Source organism: Pygocentrus nattereri, chromosome 9 (genome assembly GCF_015220715.1).
Source record: "Pygocentrus nattereri isolate fPygNat1 chromosome 9, fPygNat1.pri, whole genome shotgun sequence".
Classification (NCBI taxonomy): Eukaryota; Metazoa; Chordata; class Actinopteri; order Characiformes; family Serrasalmidae; genus Pygocentrus; species Pygocentrus nattereri.
In genome coordinates, this window is record NC_051219.1 from 25,300,787 (window position 1) to 25,320,228 (window position 19,442).

Genomic DNA, 19,442 nt, shown 5'->3' on the forward strand with positions numbered 1-19,442 from the left:
TGAGCATATGGTGGATATTATCAGTCCTGAAATAACACTGAACAACTGCCTGTTTCATCAGAAAAAAGAGCATAATTAGTCCTGTTAAACTGGATTTAAAGCAGTGCAGTATGTCAAATGCTGAATAGAAATCATTGTTTAATCAGGAAATTCATTCATAGTTTTTGACAGTATTTTTAAATGCAGTGCTGCTGTGGCTTTTTTGTCTTTTCTTTCTTAATGAAATAAAACAAAATATTGTGATATGAAATGTGTAATGTGAGGAAAATTTCAGGTTTTGTGTAGTTTTACAATATCGCTCAGCCCTGGTAACTACAATATTTTACTCAGTACCAACTCTTAAGTGTTCAGTAGCTACTTTGAATGATTCAGTATCTACAATAAATTATTCAGTAACTATTTTTAATTGCTTAGCATCTACTTTTAATTATTTATTATCCGCTATAAATTATTCAGTATTTTCTTTTAATGATTCAGTAACTACTATGAATTATTCAATAACTACTTTAAATTGTTTTGTTACCTACTATGAATTATTCTGTTTTATTGTGTACTCTCTGTGATTATGAGAGTGAGGGATTGAAGTGTGGAGCCACATACACATTCTTAGAGTTTAAGTAGTCAAATATTAAAAGAGGACAACAGTAAGAAGAAGTGGCCAAAGCTCACTGAAGAAGATCAAAAAGTCACACTGCTTGGCAAAAATTTACGTAACCTTGCATTCTTTAAAGTGTGAATTTCCTCACTGCTACATGCCCGTGAAAAGAAGAAGAAGAAAGCAGCTCTGTGTAAATATTTTGGGTATTTTTATCTTTGATAGCAGTTTTAAATAATGATTTGACAGCTTTCCTCTCCAAACTATAAGCTCATACTAGAACACTGCTGGTCTGATGGTGATTTAAACACCTGAACGGTTTGATTGAGTTTCATTGAAATAAACCAGGTTAAAAGTCTTTAATATGGAACAGTAGCAGGGAAAACATGCTAATTTGCATTAAAAACCGTTTAAAAAGCTAGAGCAACACTCAACTTTTGAGCTGCATACACTTCTCAATAGACACAGAGCGAGGCAGAGTGGACAGAAAAAAAACAAAGCAGATCAATGCAGGATTCCAATTAGTGTGGATTGGCAGCGTTAGCGCGAGATTAGCGCTGTGTGTCGATTAGATTTCCTGCTCTATTGGCCGACCAAACAAAGTTGGTACATTGCATAATTGCTACAGCGACTATGAGAACAAAGTGAGGGGAAGTAGAAGAACAAAGGAAACTGACATAATTGCAGGTGAGAAGAAGAAAATCTAATGATTCTAATAAATATCTTCATAACAGACAATGACAACGAAACAACTTGCTCAATGAACAGCTTACAAACTCTAAGTCTCCAAAAATATCCAGATAGTCCTTCTAATGAGTGAATACAGCTACTTTAAGGTGCCCATTATGACAATGTACACTGACCAGTAGAATGGGGCACCCTGATGCTGTCGAAGGTTACTATGCAAAAAGCCAAGTGTGGTCGAGGGGTATAAAGCCCCCCAGAACTCCGTTCTCTGGAGTGATGGAGCTCCATCCAATACCTTTGGGATAAGCTGGAGTCATCCAACATCAATACCTGACCTCACTAATGCTCAATCAATCCTCACAGCAATGTTCCAACATCTAATGGAGAAGCAGAGGCTATTGCTGCAGCAAAAAGGGACAAACACCCTATTAACACCATTCATTTCAAACAATACACAGCTCTTTATTAGGTTGACATCGCTTTAAAGGTCTTTTTATACTCTCAGTCAAACAGTCCTGAAATCTAGAGGTGCTGAAGCCCCCCAGCAGCCCACCTTCCCATATCCCTGATGCCAGACTAGCAGATGTGGTGTATTTTATTTTGATCTGATATTAAACTTCAAAAAAGATTCAATATCTTAAACTGAAAAATAAGTAAAATTCTGAGTTGAATGAGCTTCTAATAATAAGTAAACAACACAATAATATGTGTTTATATGTAAACTTATCATTTGTAGTTCAATGAACTCCATCCCGTTCTGATAAGACACAGCGGCAAACATGTGACTTTCATTCCACTATGTCCACACGTGTCCTGCAAATATCTGGTCCATCGCTGTTTTTCACATTTTATCAAAAAAGTAGAGCTGGGCGATATGGCAAAAATATATATGCAATGCACAATATACCATAATGTAGGTGCCTTATAATGATATAATGAGGATCAAATGAAAAAATAACAGAACAGTTCTGTTAACTGAGGACATTTAGCTGCTACTCTGTTTTCACCAAAACAGGCAACAATAAAAAAAAATACTATTACAAATTATGAGTCCAATGATTTCTATTTACCATTTCACACACTGTGCTGCACTAAACCCAATTAACCAGGACTAATGACGCTCTCTGTTATCAAAGAAGCAGCTGGTAAGTGGTTTTTAAGCACTGTTGATATCTATGATATGCATAGAAAAGCAAACTCTGAGGCCATTTTTCATAATAATAGATGATAGTCATATCGCCCAGCTCTATGATGAACCTACTTGTTCAAAAGAGCTGAAAGATCAATCATTTTTATATCGAAATCAGAACAAAGGGTTGAAATTTTCAAATCGCAAGAGCTGTAATTTTTTTTTATCATAGACTACGTCGTTAAAAAAGTTTTGAAGGGAAATTTAAGGCAATAACACAGATTTATATACACTCTTAAAAAAGGCTGGCTCTTTAGTAAAAAATGTGTTCTATATAAAGAACTATGAACACTTTGTATGATTAAAGGATTCTTGCATCATGAAAAAGTTCTTCAGATTGATGGAGAATGTGCTGTCTAGACAGTGAAATATAGAACTTTTTTGTAAAAGGTTTTTTTCATGATACAAAGAACTATGTAAATATACAAAGTGTCTTTGAGTTTGATTAACCATTTTCCTACCAAAGAACCCTTGAAGCACCATCTTTTTTAAAGAATGTATTGCCTGTAGAGTTATACCAATCAGAGGCAACCAAAGCTCCTTGTGTTGTGACATCACAACCACAAATTACTTGCTTTCTGGCTACACTAAGGGGTCAAGCCTCAAGCCAGAGAAAGTGGATGCTCTGGTTATCTTGGTAAAAAACAGCAAGTTTGAATCTCAATTCATCGCAATTACATCGCAGATGCAATATTAATCAGAAAAATTGCAATTATATTTATCCCAAATCATTCAGCCCTATTTCCCAAATACAGTAAACACTTCTTTTCCAACATTTAGGCATATCGTTCTCATATAAAAGTGTAGAAATGGAGAACCCTTGACAAAGAACACCCACACTGCTCCAGGCGGCAGCGTCTGGCTTCTGTTTCAGAAAGTGAGACAACAGCAGTGATCAAGTACTCAATGTCTGTATGCAAGGACGGAGTCCGACACACGAGTCTCTTTTCACACTCTCAGTGAAGAGAGAGTTTTCAAGTAGTCAGAAAAACAGCCTCCATTAAAGAAAAACAACAGGCCCATTAAAGCAATAAAACAGCACCCATTACAGCCACACTGACTTACCTTTAAGCCAACCGCCGGTGTGGTCCTGCAGCAGGTCCACTGAAAGGCGCAGGGTGTATAAACTCTGAGAAAATCCAGGCTTACAGTCCGCTTTCACCTGCAGCTCCACATATGTCCCCTACAACACACAGAGAACACAGCGTCACACATTACGCCTGGAAAATATGAAAATATATACCATTATTGTGATAAATTATATCTCAATACAGCAGATTGTGCTTTTCTGAACATATTGTGGAACACGTCAGAAGTAGAACATGTTTCATTATAAAGAGATCAAAATCAGTCCTGATTAACTGTGTTTAGTTCAACGCAGTATGACAAATATAATAAAATCATTGTTCTCACAATTTTAACAGTATTTTGTAAAATGAAGCACTAGTGTTTTTTTCTTAGTTCCAGTTGATTGAATGTCTGAAAAAAATAATATTGTGACACATCATATTGTGAAAATTTCCTGAAGCATCATGATTTTATAACTTGCCATATCACACACCTCTATTATACATGATGCTGATGCTGTGATTGTTATTGTTGTTATTATGCTTAGTACTGATACTAGATACAGTCATCATAATAAAGCCATCCTGAACCTGAACTTGAAACTTGAGAAAAAGAATGCGAGATTTTAAGACACTTTCAAATTCAGTAAAAAATAAAAAACAACAAACAGACTGTCACGGTTGGCTCCTCCCAGTCCTGTCCATGTGCTCATGTTTTGGTCTTGTAACTCCGCCCCTGATTGTTATCACCTGTCCCTCATTGTTCCGTGTATTTAAGCCCTGTGTTTGCCCCTTCCGTTTGCCAGTCTTTGTATCTTTGTATCATTGTACCTTTGTATCGTGTCTTTGTACCTGGTCTTCGTTTGTGTTGATTCTGGTCATGTCTTACCCTCGATCTGTCCGTGTCGGCTCATTGACCCTGGACTGTTCTGACTACGACCCTGGATTTGCCCGTAATAAATCTCGCTTATCTCAGCGTATGCGTCCGCCTCCTCGCTCCCCGTTACAGAAAGACTGGCCACCACAGGACGCAGCAGGTAAGCGAGACTCCGGCATGTGGTTGTTCCGTTGGGACGAAACTCCGGCTGTTTCAAAGCAGCCCGAGTTCGCCGTGTCCCAACGCCACCAAGCCGGAGACAGCAAATCCCCTGGCGCTGAGGGAACACGAGCGTCTCGTCGGTCCCGCAAGAAAGCGGAGGGCCTTCCCGCCTTGTGTCCGGGCGACGAGAGCTCAGGTAAGCGCCTTGGGTCTGCCCGTCTTGAGCACCACTGCAGGGAGGAGCGACCTGCAGTGCAAGACGGTGTCAGACGGCAGGAGCATTCAGATGACCCGTTTTTTGGTACTCGGCTCGTTCGCAAGCGTCACTGCGAGCTGCCAATCGCTCGAGTGAGCTTTGGGAACGGCCGAGTGGGTCCAGTATCTGTGTGTTCCTCCAGGTTGGAGCAGAGGTCCCCAGCCCGAAAGCCCAATCCCGTGGCCGCACCCCGCGGCACTCCTGATCCCGTGGCCGCACCCCGCGGCACTCCTGATCCCGTGGCCGCACCCCGCGGCACTTCTGATCCCGTGGCCGCACCCCGCGGCACTTCTGATCCCGTGGCCGCACCCCGCGGCAAGCCTGCGCCTCCGGACCCGCCGCCAGTCGCCGCGCCTCCGGACCCGCCGCCAGTCGCCGCGCCTCCGGACCCGCCGCCAGTCGCCGCGCCTCCGGACCCGCCGCCAGTCGCCGCGCCTCCGGACCCGCCGCCAGTCGCCGCGGACGTCGTAGCAGGCCCGCCTGCCTCCGCGGACGTCGCAGCAGGCCCCGCGCCTGCCTCCGCGGACGTCGCAGCAGGCCCCGCGCCTGCCTCCGCGGACGTCGCAGCAGGCCCCGCGCCTGCCTCCGCGGACGTCGCAGCAGGCCCCGCGCCTGCCTCCGCGGACGTCGCAGCAGGCCCCGCGCCTGCCTCCGCGGACGTCGTAGCAGGCCCGCCTGCCTCCGTGGACATTACATCCCCTTTGTTCCCACCCATCCCGCCCTCGTCTGTGTCTGTTCCCCCTGGGCCTTCTGTGTCTGTTTCCGTTCCCTTGTTTCTGCCCTGTTCAGTCCCTGGTTTTGTCCTGTTCCCTACTGTTGTGTCTGTCTCGGTTCCCGTTCCTGTTGTGGTTCCCGTTCCTGTGTCTCCTTTTGTTTCTGTTCCTGTTTCTGTTTCCGTGCCCGTGTCCGTTCCCGTGTCTGTCCTGGTGCCTGTTCCCCTGTCTTTTGCGTGGTCTGTTGTTCGTTCTTGTTTTCCTCGTCCTGTGTCTCCGGTCGTCTCTCGGTCGGCGTCGTTTTTTGGTGTGCCTCCTCGTCCTCCCTCCGTTTTTTGTCCTCGTTCTGTTTCGTCTGTTCCTGTGTCTTGTGTGTCTCCGTCTGTGTCTGTTCCTGTGCCTTGTGGTTCTGTTCCTGTGCCTTGTGGTTCTGTTCCTGTTCCTGTGCCTTCTGTTCCTGTGCCTTCTGTTCCTGTGCCTTCTGTTCCGGTGCCTTCTGTTCCGGTGCCTTCTGTTCCTGCCCCTGTGCCCGTTTCTGCCTCTGCTCTGGCTTCGGTGTCTGTGCCTGTTTAGTTTAGTTTTGTCTTTCTCTGGGTTTCGCTTTTTTGTTGGGTTGTTTTGTTCTGTGTGGCACGCCCGGTGTGCGTGCCTTTGGGGGGGGGTTCTGTCACGGTTGGCTCCTCCCAGTCCTGTCCATGTGCTCATGTTTTGGTCTTGTAACTCCGCCCCTGATTGTTATCACCTGTCCCTCATTGTTCCGTGTATTTAAGCCCTATGTTTGCCCCTTCCGTTTGCCAGTCTTTGTATCTTTGTATCATTGTACCTTTGTATCGTGTCTTTGTACCTGGTCTTCGTTTGTGTTGATTCTGGTCATGTCTTACCCTCGATCTGTCCGTGTCGGCTCATTGACCCTGGACTGTTCTGACTACGACCCTGGATTTGCCCGTAATAAATCTCGCTTATCTCAGCGTATGCGTCCGCCTCCTCGCTCCCCGTTACACAGACAGACAGACAGACAGACAGACAGACAGACAGACAGACAGACAGACAGACAGACAGACAGAGAATCAGGGAGACAGACGCACAATTAGACGCACAAAACTCTCTCTCTCTCTCTCTCTCTCTCTGTATACGCGGGGTTATACTGATGTTCAGGGGGCTACAGTACAGTACACTGAAGCTGACAGCAGAACAATGTGAACAGCATACACTCCTCTGAGAAACACGAAGGTGCCTTACAATGATATAATGAGGACCAAATGAAAAAAAGGACAGTTCTGTTAACTGAGGACATTTAGCTGCTGCTCTGTTTTCACCAAAACAGGCAACAATTTTACAACAAAATCAAAAAGAGCAGAAAGATCAACTTTCAGTTACCCAGGTTAAAGTGAAGGTTGTGCTCAGGGTTAGAGTTAGTATGACCTCACAGTATAGTGTGTGTATATGTGTGAGCGTGTGGGCATGTGTTTCTGTTACTTGCACAAGAAAAGAAGCCAAACTTCAAAATACATAAATAAGTAAGTAAATAAATAAATAAAGTTCTGTGCAGTGTGTGTGGCTGATAATGTGATGTAATATGATGTAACAGCAGGGCTGTTTTACTGCAAGCTTCAATAATAAAAGTTCTACAGTATTACAATAAATTAAAATTAAGATAGAAAGAGATACAGTGTCTACAGGGAAAGAGAAAAAGAGAGAGAGCTAGAGACAGACAGAAAAATAGATACATGGAATAATTGACAAATGACTATGTGACAACTGACAAATGACTATGTAGTGTCTTTTATGGTGTACTTTGGGCTGTACTGTATTATCTATAGCTGTATCTAGCTATAACAATAACAACAAAAAACATCTTAAATATTATTTTAATATTAAATTTTGATTTTAAAATTAAAAACACTCATCATCTCCACAGTGACCACTGAACTTTATCATCCAAAACCCTCTTTGTTTATTATGTGTGTGTGTGTGTGTGTGTGTGTGTGTGTGTAATTTCTTAGAAAAGTGCACTAATCATGAGTAGCAATTACTTACAAATACTGAACGATAAATAATAAAATCCAATGGTCACTATAAAGCCAGATTAAGCTTTCTGAAAAATCCCCACATAGGGCTCTGGCAGGTCTGAAACTGTATTTGTGTTAATTGCTGAAAGAGAGGAAACCTACACCAGCAGGATCTCACTAATCTCGAATCTCTATAACAGTAACTAAACAGTAGAAAAAAGAAACATTCTTAACTTTTAAAACAGTGATTCGGTATACATTAATAATGCCTTATAGTGATTCACGTAAGACCACTAATATCTTTTCACAATGAAATTCACACCAATGATGCCTTATAATGAATAAACTCATACCAATTATGTGTTGTAATGAAACTCACAACAATAATTACTTACATCTAACTATTTGCACCAAAAAATGATGATTAAATTCATAACAGAAATGCCTCTTAATTTGTGAATTCACACCAACAATGCCCTATATTAACTAAATTCATGCCAACAATGCCCTATATTAACTAAATTCACGCCAACAATGCCCTATATTAACTAAATTCACACCAACAGTGCCTTATAGTAACTAAATTCACACTAATACTATTATAACTTGACTCACTCCAATTATGCCTTATAATGATTACTTTAACAGTAATAATGCCTTATAATGATTTCATTCAAACCATATAATGCCTTGTAGTCATTACAGCAACACTAAATGACTAAGTGATTAAATTCACCCTAATGATGTCTTACAATGAACAAATTCACACTAATAATGCATTATAATGATTTAGTTTGCTCTAAAAATGCTTTATAATACTTAAATATACTCTAATAATGTCTTGTAATGATTCAGTTTGCTCTACAAATGTCTTATAATGAGTTAATTAACATCAGAAAAGTCTTATGAGGAATTAATTCACACTAATAATGTTATAATGATTTAGTTTATTCTAATAATGCCCTTTAATGAACAAATATAATTTGTTATATAATAATGTCCTATAATGATTAAATTGCTATCAGAAAAGCCTTATAATGAACACTTTCACACTAATAATGCCGTCTGATAAAAAAGTCACAGGAATAATAAATAAATTCACACTAATAATGCCTTATAATAAATAAATTCACACTAATAATGCCCTAAAATGATTCAATTCACACCAATGATGTCTTTTCATGATTAAATTCACACATAAAATTGAAATCTCTGAACATCTCTCACTCAGATTTCCACAGTCCTACTTTGGCACTTTCTGCCATCAATGTGCAAATTCCATAAAGACCATCTCACCATATTCACAGCAAACCTACAGCATTACACGTGATGTTAGTAATAAATAAATACATAGCTGTGACCCCAAACAACATCAGCATCCCAAGATTGTGAGAAAAGCGCATAAAATGTGACTTTCCCCATTTTTTTCACTGTTGTAAACATCGCCTCCTTTCACATCCATGAACACCCCTCATTAAAGAAAACTCATCCGAAAAAAGCAACTCTACAGCATTAGACGTCATTAAATTGGACTGTTTTCTATTTTTTTTCCCAACAAAGCTCACTTTGCCTGGGCTACACAAACATGTACGGCTCTCCAACAACACCGACTTCCAACATTTGGCAGGAAAGTGTATCCAGTTTCATCTCTTTTTCCATATTTTCCATCATTTCTGGCTCTGCGTGGCATATGCAGCCACTCACAAATCCCCAACACCAACAAAAAGAACATTAAATGTACATTTTTTCCAACACAGCACACTTTGGCCGTTCTACAGAGCCATACACGAGCCCCCAACACCCCTACATCCTCACATTCTGCAGAAAGGACCATCAATTGTTTCTTTTTGTCCTAATTATTCCCACAGGGTCCACTTTTCCATGCCAAAACTGTATAACTTCTATATTCAAATACAGAACCAAGCATCTTTGATTGTTCTTACATGTTATTTTCTTCATTTTATACAATACTGCTCACTTTGAACGTTACTCTGAGCCCCTGACACCACCAAAAATAAGGTTAAATGTCATTTCCTTTCATTTTTATTGCATTGCATACTTTTCCTTGCCATGCAGCACCTCCAGCATTCCACCCATCTACAAAAAAGAGCATTAAATGAATTATCCCTGATGCTTTCCATCACTGCATACTCTGCATGCCACGCACAGCCATACAAACTCCCAATACCACCAACTTGCCCAAAAATAGACAAAAAGAACATTACATGTGAATTTATTAGCATTTTATTCAACATTACACACTTGGGCTGTTCTACAGAGCCATGCATGAACCCCCAGCATCAATAACTACTCGCATTCTGCAGATATAAGCACAGAATGTTTATTTCCCCCCATTTATCCAAACATTGTGCACTCTGTGTACCAAAATCTCACAGAAAATACAATATTCACACGTTTAGGGAGCAATCCTATAGAATTCTATACGCTAAAATGTCATTTTCTCTATTTCTTTTTGAACATTGCACTGTACCAATGCACAAACCATCAATATCACCAACTTCTCACATTCAGATGCAGAAGAAAAAAACATGTAACGGTCAATATTGCCAGCACTGTCCACTCTGCATCCCAAATAAGCCACCAACTTTCTATATTCACATGCTAAAAGAGCAGCTCTGCAGCATCAAATGTTTTCAAACGTTATTTCCCCCCATTTGTTCCAACATTGCACTTTGTCAGTAATACAGAGCAACGCACGAGTCATCAGCACCACTAACTTCCCACATTCTGCAGAAAAAAAGAATGAACTGTTCATTTTCCACATTTATTCCCAACATTGCACAGTTTGCCTGCCACACGTCACCACCAATGGTCAATCACTGTGTAGAAAAGGCATTAAATGTGCCATTTTTTCCCCATTTTTGCACACCCAGTTTCTGCAGAAGGGGGTCAGAGGAAGCTCCCGTGTTGGAGAGAGTCCGGCTCCAATGCGCAAAAATCACAAAATCAGCACTTATTTATGCCCAGCATGGGAAAGCATGGGCAGAGCAGCGCGAGCCGGGGGCTTTCAGTTTGGCTAACATTCAAATTACAAACAGCTTCCACCTCGTTTTACGTCATGAGGCGATAATCAGCAGCAAAGCTGGAAAAAAAACTGCAACAGAAACGCCGTTTCTCGTTCCTCGTCTCAGCGCAAGTCCACGTCCAAGTGCAGAGGAAGAAGGAGCTCGCGCGACAAACATTGGCGTCCGTTCTCCCTGCAAAAGTGTTTGCGGGTGGAGTGAAAGGCGACGGAGGAGAAGAGCAACTTACCAGCAGGATGGAGCCGAAGAAGCGGAGGAAAAAGCTCGAGCTCATCCTCTCCAGTAATCAAACTACACACACCCTGCGCGCGGCTCACTCAGGTTTTGAAAGCTTCTCTCCTCCGGGAGCGTGCTCCTCTCCTCTCCGCTCCTCTATCCGTCCCTCCTCTCTTCCTCTCTCCGTCTCTGCGTCTCTTTCTCCTCTCTCGCTCTGCGCTTCTCTCGCGCTCCGTTTTTCGCTCGCTCGCGCCGTAAAGCTCCTCTGCCACGCTCCTCTGTGCGCGGAGTGTCTCGCGCACAAACTGCAGGTGGAGAAAGCGGAGAGAGGCGAAGCCACGCTCATACGCGCGCGCACGCACACATACACGCGCGCGCGCACACACAGAGCAACCAACCGCACACTCTCTCTCTCTCTCTCTCTCTCCCTCTCTCTCTCCCTCTCCCTCGCACACACACTCACACTCAACCCCTCCTACTGCAGAACATCCCACTTAAAGATACAGAGAGAGCGCGCGGGCAGAGACAGAGAGCAATATAGAGAGAGACAGATAAGATAGAGGGAAAGAAAGACAGCAAAAAATGCAAGATACAGAGGGAAGGAGAAAGGGAGAGACAGAGACAGAGAAATGAGAGAGAAAGAGAAAGAGTCATAGAGAGAAAAGAGAGAGGGACATGGAAGCCAGGCAGCAAAAAAGGAAAGGCAAAGTGGAGAAAGAGAGAGAGAGAACAAGATGAGCAAAATTGAAAAATTGAAAGAGATTGAAAGAGAGCAAAAAGAAAAAGATGAAGAGAGAATGAGATAGAGAGATAGAAAATGAGGGAGACAGAGATAAAGAGAGAGCGAGGACAAGATAGGGAGAGGGTGGGAGAGAGAGAGAAGTTAAGATACAGAAAGAAGGTGAAGGTGAAATAGAAAGAGAGAAAAGAGGGAGAGAAAAAGAAAGGAAGTAAAATAGATAGAGAGAATAAGAGAAAAAAAAGAGAAACTTTGAGATTTGAGAAAAACAAAAAGAAACAACTCTGCCCCTCTCTCTCTCTCTCTCTCTCTCTCTCCCTCTATCTGAGTTTAAAGGCATCTCTCTCTCCCTCTCTCTCTCTCTCTCTCCCTCTATCTGAGTTTAAAGGCGTCTCTCTCTCTCTCTCTCTCTCTCTCTCTCTCTCTCTCTCCCTCCATCTGAGTTTAAAGGCGTCTCTCTCTCTCTCTCTCTCTCTCTCTCTCTCTCCCTCTATCTGAGTTTAAAGGCGTCTCTCTCTCTCTCTCTCTCTCTCTCTCTCCCTCTATCTGAGTTTAAAGTCGCATCTCTCTCTCTCTCTCTCTCTCTCTCTCTCTCTCTCTCTCTCTCTGTGAGTGTAAAGGCATCTCTCTCTCGCTCTCTCTCTCCAGCAGAGCCTCTTACAGTGAATCACTGGACTTTACTCACAATAATGATCATTTCATTAGCCGCTGGTGATTCGGATTCAGCTGGAGCGCTCCTTTCCCTCCGAGAGGCAACACATGCACACACACACACACGCACACACACACACACACACACACACACCTTGCTGCAGCTGACTGATTAACCGGCCGTGCTGTTTCCTCAGAGCACCCGGCCCCCTCTGCTGCCCCATTAATGCAAATAGTCTCCAGGCAAAATGCGAGCAAAGGCAGATTTATGATAAAGCAACAGCTGAACTGGCAGCCGTTTAAACTCCGCTCCGTCTCTCCGGCCCTTATTCCCAACCTCCTCCAACTTCCACACACAGAGGGGCCAGGCAAGGGTTAAAGGGATAGTTCACTCAAAAATCTCATTCACATCACTTCTCCCTCCTCCCAGAGAGAGTCGATCAGTTCAGACATGGTACAATCTTTGCAAAGATGTTTCTTCTACATGGTTTTATATAGCACCAGACAGAGTCCTGTTATTGTGACGTGTCAAGCTTATAACAGCAGCAGAACCATTTGCTTTACGAAAGAACCCTTAAAAGTCTTATTTAAGAGTGTGGGGTTCTTTGCATTATGAAAAGGTTCTTGAAATTGATGGAAAATGTTCTGTTTAAGGTTCTACAGAGATCCTTTTTTTAAAAATGGCTCTATATCGCACCCAAAAGGGTTCTTCTATGGTGATCATGTCAAGCTTGCAATGATAGCAGAACCCTTTTTGCTACATAGAACCCTAGAAAATTATATATATATAAATATATGCGTGTGTGTGTGTGTGCGTGTGCGTGTGTGTGTGAGTGTGCGCGTGTATGTGTGTGCATGTGTATATGTATATATGTGTATATGTAATTTGTTTAGGACGTGAAGATTGAGACTTGAGATTGGACTTGAGACTTGTCTGTACTGATGGACTTGAACCAAGACCTGACTGACTTGACTTAGGACTTGACTCAGGACTCGAAGGTCAAGACTTGAGACTTGCTTGTTACTTGCAGCGTAGTGAATTGTTCCCACCTCTGCTGAGCTTTGAGGCTAATGTAACTAACAACATACAATGCCTCCAAGTAGTTTTCAACCCCCTGCAGATTATGCAGGTTTACACATTTGGAGTTAACTTAGCATTGTGAAATGTGGACTGTAGCAAAAAAAGAATGTTATTCCTCTGTTTATTCATTTTTTTAATTTTTGCAAAGTTTGCTAGAGGGTCAATTATTATTCAACCACTTACACCACCAGAATTCTGTTTGGTTCCCTCAAGTATTAAGATGTAATTGAGGTATTAAGAACAATGAGCTTCACATGCTTGGATTAATTATCTGTTTTTTCCTGCCTTTTCTGACTATGAAAGCTCCTCCCCAATCAAGTGAACAGCACTCATATATGGTCAACATGGGAAAGACTAAGGAGCATTCCAAGGCCATCAGAGACAAAATCGTGATGGGTCAAAAGGCTGGCAAGGGGTACAAAACCCTTTCCAAGGAGTTTGGCCTACTTGTGTCCACTGTTGGGGGCATCATCCGGAAGTGGAAGGCTTATGGAACTACTGTTAAACTCAAAGTTTCCTCCCGTGCTGAAGCCAGACTTCTCCGAACAGTCAAAGCTGAGCCAAGTACAACAAGGAAGGAGCTCTGGGGAGATCTCATGGTGGTGGGTACACTGGTTTCAATAAATACCATAAGTAACGTACTTCACCACAATGGTCTCCCTTCCAGGCGAGCCCGTAAGGTACCTGTACTTTCAAAGCATCATGTCAAGGCCTGTGTAAAGTTTGCTCATAATCACTTGGAGGACTCTGAGGCAGACTGATTCAATGTTCTCTGGTCTGAAGAGACCGAGATCGAGGTCTTTGATGCCACACCCAGGGCATTTGGCGAGAGGATGGCACTGCATACGACCCCAAGAATACCATCCCTACAGTCAAGCGTGGTGGTGGCAGCATCATGCTGTGGGGCTGCTTCTCAGCCAAGGGGACTGGCCATCTGTTCTGCATCCACAGAAAGATGGATAACACAGCCTTCCTGGAGATTTTGGGCAAAAACCTCCACTCTTCCATCAAAAATCTTAAGATGGGTCATCATTTCGTCTCCCAACAGGACAACGACCCCAAGCACACAGCCAAGAAAACCAAGGCCTGGTTCAAGAGGGAAAACATCAAGGTGTTTGCAGTGGCCTAGTCAGTCTCCTGAACCCAAATGAAGTCAGCCTCCTTAACCCAATTGAAAACTTGTGGAAGGAGCTCAAGATCAAGGTCCACAAAAGATTCCCAAAGAACCTTGACAAGTTGGAGAAGATCTGCATGGGGGGGCGGGCCAAGATTACTCCAGAGACCTCTGCCGGCCTGATCAATTCTTATAAAAATGACTAATAGCTGTAATTGCAAACAAGGGTTATTCCACAGAATATTAAACCTAGGGGTTGAAAAATGTATTCTAATGCAATCAAGCAACTTATGTTTTTTCTTTGAAATATTTAGGCATCTGTTAATAAATGCTACTCTTGATCAAAGTTTGAAGGCTCTAACTTATTTGCAACTTGTTGAATTTGCAAAATCGACAGGGGGTTGAATACTACTTGGAGGCAGTGAATACTCAAATATATGCAGCCATTGTGAATCCCTGTGGTGTCTAATCCTGACTACAAGCCTAGCCACGAAGCTTCAGTGATAAACACAACTCAGCTAGCATTAATGCAAGTAATGAAGAAAATAGTGATTATATCTTTTTTTTATACAAGAGTTAGTTCCAGCCACACAAGCTGATTGGTTGAGAAGCGTTCTAACTATGCTGGTATTTCGCCATAACATTATGGGTTTTTCACAAACATTGTATCACTCCGCTAAGACACCATTGCTAAGCAAACTGACCAAATCGGATTGAGCCATAAAACTGGCGCAATAAAAAAAAAAAAAAAAAAGCTGAAAGCTGCTCAGCAGCGATGACAGTTTGGGAATTCAGTGTAAGGAGCTGGAGAACGAACTGCCGGCTGTGGAGCAAGTAAGTGGAGCTTGTTACTCTGACGTAGCAATGAGCTGCTCGTTAAGGAATTTGGCGGAAGGAACTGTGAACACTAAAACATATTAAGTGACACGTCCACGGCCCAATTTTTTCATTTCTTACTTTATTTATTTAACTGTTGTATTTAACCAATAGAACACTCGAGGTTGTAACAACAGAAAAACCTTTTTACGTGCTATATTTAAAAAAAAACTCTTTTCAAAAAAGTTCCTTATAGAACCATCCACAGCAGATTCTGAAGAACCCTTTCACACCGCAAAGAACTCTTTAATTATGCAAAAGTGATCATGGTTCTATGAAGAATCATTTTCTTTACTAACAAACAATTGAAGAACCATCATTTTTAAGATCATAGGATATGAATAAGTCTGTGTACAGTGCAGTTTATACACTCTGTAAAACTATTTTCAAGGGTTATTCGAAGTTTTTTTTTGTAAAGAAAGCTTGACATCGTAACAATAGAAGAACCCTTTTAAGTGTACATACTACTACAAAGCACAACACACAGAAACACACCAAACCAGCTTCAAATACACCACTTAACAGAATTACACTTATACCAAACTACATTTTTATCAAAACCGTAAGTGACTTAAGTGTTCATTAGAGAAAGTCATAAGGCATAAACAAATGCTTAAAACTATTTTTGTGGTCTGAGGTTCCCTATTATGCTTTCTATAAGGGAGCAAATTGAATTTGACAAACAAATGATGAACAAGATCCCCCACAGTTTGCTGGGCTTTCTTCCTACTACCAAACAAATCTATGTCACATAACTGTGTTTGTAGTTTCTGTATTATTTTCCATATTCTGTATGATTTTCCATATTCACAATCCTCAACAGCTTGGTCTTATTTTTAGCCAGACCAAGTATGTATATAATATGTCAAAACACTCTCAGCCAGACTCCTGTAGACCAGCTCTAAAAATCCCTCCTCACAAAGACACTGTTAAGTTTCCTCAACAAGTTCATGTGCTACTTGGCCTTTTCACCAAATCTGTTTTATTATAATTGTACATTTTTGCACTTTGCTGATAACTTGTGATAAATGTGCTGGTTAGCTAGCTGTCTTGAGCAGCAAGAAACCATACACTAGAAGATATTGAAAAGACTCTGAAAAGACTGAAGTCTGACACCCTTTCACATTTACGGCATTTGGCTGACGCTCTTATCCAGAGCGACTTACAATTTGATTATTGTTACACAGGTAGGCGAAGGCAGTGTTAGGAGTCTTGCCCAAGGACTCTTATTGGTATAGTGTACAGTGTTTTACCCAGCGGGGTATTGAACCCCAGTCTACAGTGTAGAAGGCAAAGCTGTTACCCACTACACTATCCAACCACTACCACATCCAACCACACATTTAAAGACAACGTGTCATAAGTTACACAGTTTTGCAAAGACTGAGGATCTTGCAGGGTCACTATTCGGGTAATGCCGACCTCACACCCAACAACTTTTCAAGCAATTTCACTGTCTTCCAACTTTCAAAGTCATAATAAAATCATGAGGGTCTTTCTAGAGATGTGTCACACTCATGTCATCTGATTGTTTAGTGCAGAGGTCACTAATAGGTGGACCGCGGTCAGAGTCCGGACCCAGACGCTGTCCTATGCGGACCTGGACCCATAACCAATAATCTATGGATAATTATTTCATTTTGATGGGGTGGTGCTATTTTAATCAGACCATAATTTCTAGTCATCACGTTACCAGTTTAGCGGCCCGGGAGACTCACAGATCAAAAGCATGCATTGTAAATATCACACTCAGCCAATCAGATGTGTGCATTATGATGAGCACTGAGACTCATGTTAGGAACGCACATACAACAGAGGGACAAGGTGTTGGAGATGAAAGTGAGTCAGAGGGAAGATATTTCACTTGGCATGATCAAAAAAGAGAAAAGTGACAATAAATGTTGAAATATTACTGAATTGTATTTTTTATTTTTTTTTATTTGACATTCTGTTGTTGACTACATAAAATGTTAATATAACTACTAGACTAGTATACAGTAAATAGCTCTGAGCCACAATGCAAGTTAGACATTATGATGTTCCGGACCTCTGCTTGAGGAAATTTTCTCTAACTGGGCCTTACTGAATTTTAATTAAAGACCCCTGGTTTAGTGTGAGGTGGTCAGGATGAGTCTTAAGTCAGGCTTTTTCTTGTCTTGATGCTACAACAAATCAACATACACACACACACAACTTGCTGCTCTGAGGAATCAAGGGCAAGAGAATGTGCAAGAGGGAAAATCTATGGTTAGCATTAGCTAGCTGTGCTGCGCAATATGAAACTTATGCTAACCATTCACTAAAATACTTTAAAAAGACTTTTAAAAGACTAAAGTTTGACACCCTCTCACATCTAAAGACAATGTGGGTTAGTTAGGCTACTTGGCCTACTCACCAAATCTGTTTTATTATAATTGTACATTTCTGCACTTTGCTGATAACTTGTGATAAATGTGCTGGTTAGCTAGCTGTCTTGAGCAGCAAAAAACTTAACCATACACTAGAAGATATTGAAAAGACTCTGAAAAGACTTTTAAAAGACTGAAGTCTGACACCCTTTCACATTTAAAGACAACGTGTCATAAGGGCAAGAGAATGTGCAAGAGGGAAAATCTATAGGTTATCGATGTATGTAATAAAATCTTGTCCCTGCTGGTGGGCCCTGACTATTTAAAGGGTTAAGACAGCTCTCCTGACCACTTAACACCAAACAGTCAAGATGATGTGAGTGCATAATTAGAGCAAAACACTGATGATTTTATCCAATACTGGAAAATGTCTGTGATAGTGGAAAAAAAGTCGTTTGGTGTTCGGCCGGTTTTATTCAGTCTGCACTGATAAAGACTGAAACCACTTTAGCTCCCACTTAACCACTTTAGCTCTTCTGAGTTTAGCACGTAAGCATCAGCAGAAACAAAATAGTCTCAAAGATGCCTGCTAAATTCATTCATATATGAATCACTTCTGAGCTTCATACACCTAAAAAGCCCCAAAACACTGTTAGAGGGCGGTGAATATTCAGCATGGATTAAGGTGCTGTTGGGTTTACAGTGCAAGTTTACTCAACAGCACTGTAACTATAGTTTACATCAAATTAAGGTACCCTGTATATGTTATAAAATGAAATAGGCTTAATACAAATCCAGAGGATGAACAGCTACAACAATTAATACTCTTTGCTTTGCCAACCACACAGCCATATTTATACATAAACGTCACACACACATGAGTGTCACTTGCTGTGTTCTCTCCTTTAGTTAACCCTTGCCAACTTTCTAAGCTGTGTTTTTTAAACAGTAAACTTTTAAATGGAATCTTTGTGGTTGTACTGAAAGGTGTTTTGGTTGCACTGAGAGGGGTCTGCTTCTACTGGGAGGGGTTTTGGTTGTACTGGGAAAAGTTTCAGTTGTACTGGGAAGGGTTCCCAGTATGGCCAAAACCCTTCCCAGTCCAACCAAAACCTTTCCCAGTCCAACCAAAACCCCTCCTAGTACAACCAAAACCCCTCAGAGGACAACCAAAACCCCTCCAACTACAACCAAAACAGCCCCTCCCAGTGCAAGCAGAATTCCACCCAGTACAAACAAAAGCCCTGCCAGTGCAACCAAAACCCTTCTGAGTACAACCAATACGTCTCCCTGTACAAGCAGAAGTCATCCCAGTTCAACCAGTACAGCCAAAATTCCTGCAGTACATCACTAGGTGCATAATCCGTGTCTATGAGGAAGATGATCATATAGGACACACACGGTTATCAGCAAACAAACCTGATTTTCGTCACTTGAAGTGACCAGATGTAAACGAGTTAACTGGTTAGTTTAGTTTAGACTTAAACACTCCACAAAGTTTGAGGCAGATATGTGATTACATCTTCCATTACTTGTTAGCTGCATTAGCCTTGTAGCTCCAGCACTAAAAACTAAAGAAGCAAATTTTAGACACCAAGCATGAGTATTGTGTGTCGGTTTTACGAGGTGCTGGCATCCTGCGATGCAGATGGAGACTGAACAGTCATTCAAAAGGCTGATGACAGATTCAGAGCTTCCCTGGCTGTCTTTGAAACAATGATACAAAGAAGTATCGGGTATGGGGGGATTCCTGTGCCCACTAACTCCAAGGACCGTCATTGTTTGAGCTTCCAGTTTTGATTATATGAGCTTTGCACA

The 19,442-nt window shown here is 41.7% G+C and overlaps 1 protein-coding gene across 1 annotated transcript in view; it reads right to left on the reverse strand.

Annotated features, from left to right (window-relative positions):
* The window catches only part of LOC108442511 (cadherin-4-like), a 530,226-nt gene extending 519,016 nt beyond the window's left edge, over positions 1-11,210 (reverse strand). The window contains 2 exon segments of the mRNA XM_037541381.1: positions 3,537-3,654; positions 10,829-11,210. Coding sequence (XP_037397278.1) covers positions 3,537-3,654; positions 10,829-10,873 — 163 coding nt within the window. The 5' untranslated portion in view covers positions 10,874-11,210.
* Positions 11,211-19,442: the final 8,232 nt, after the last annotated feature.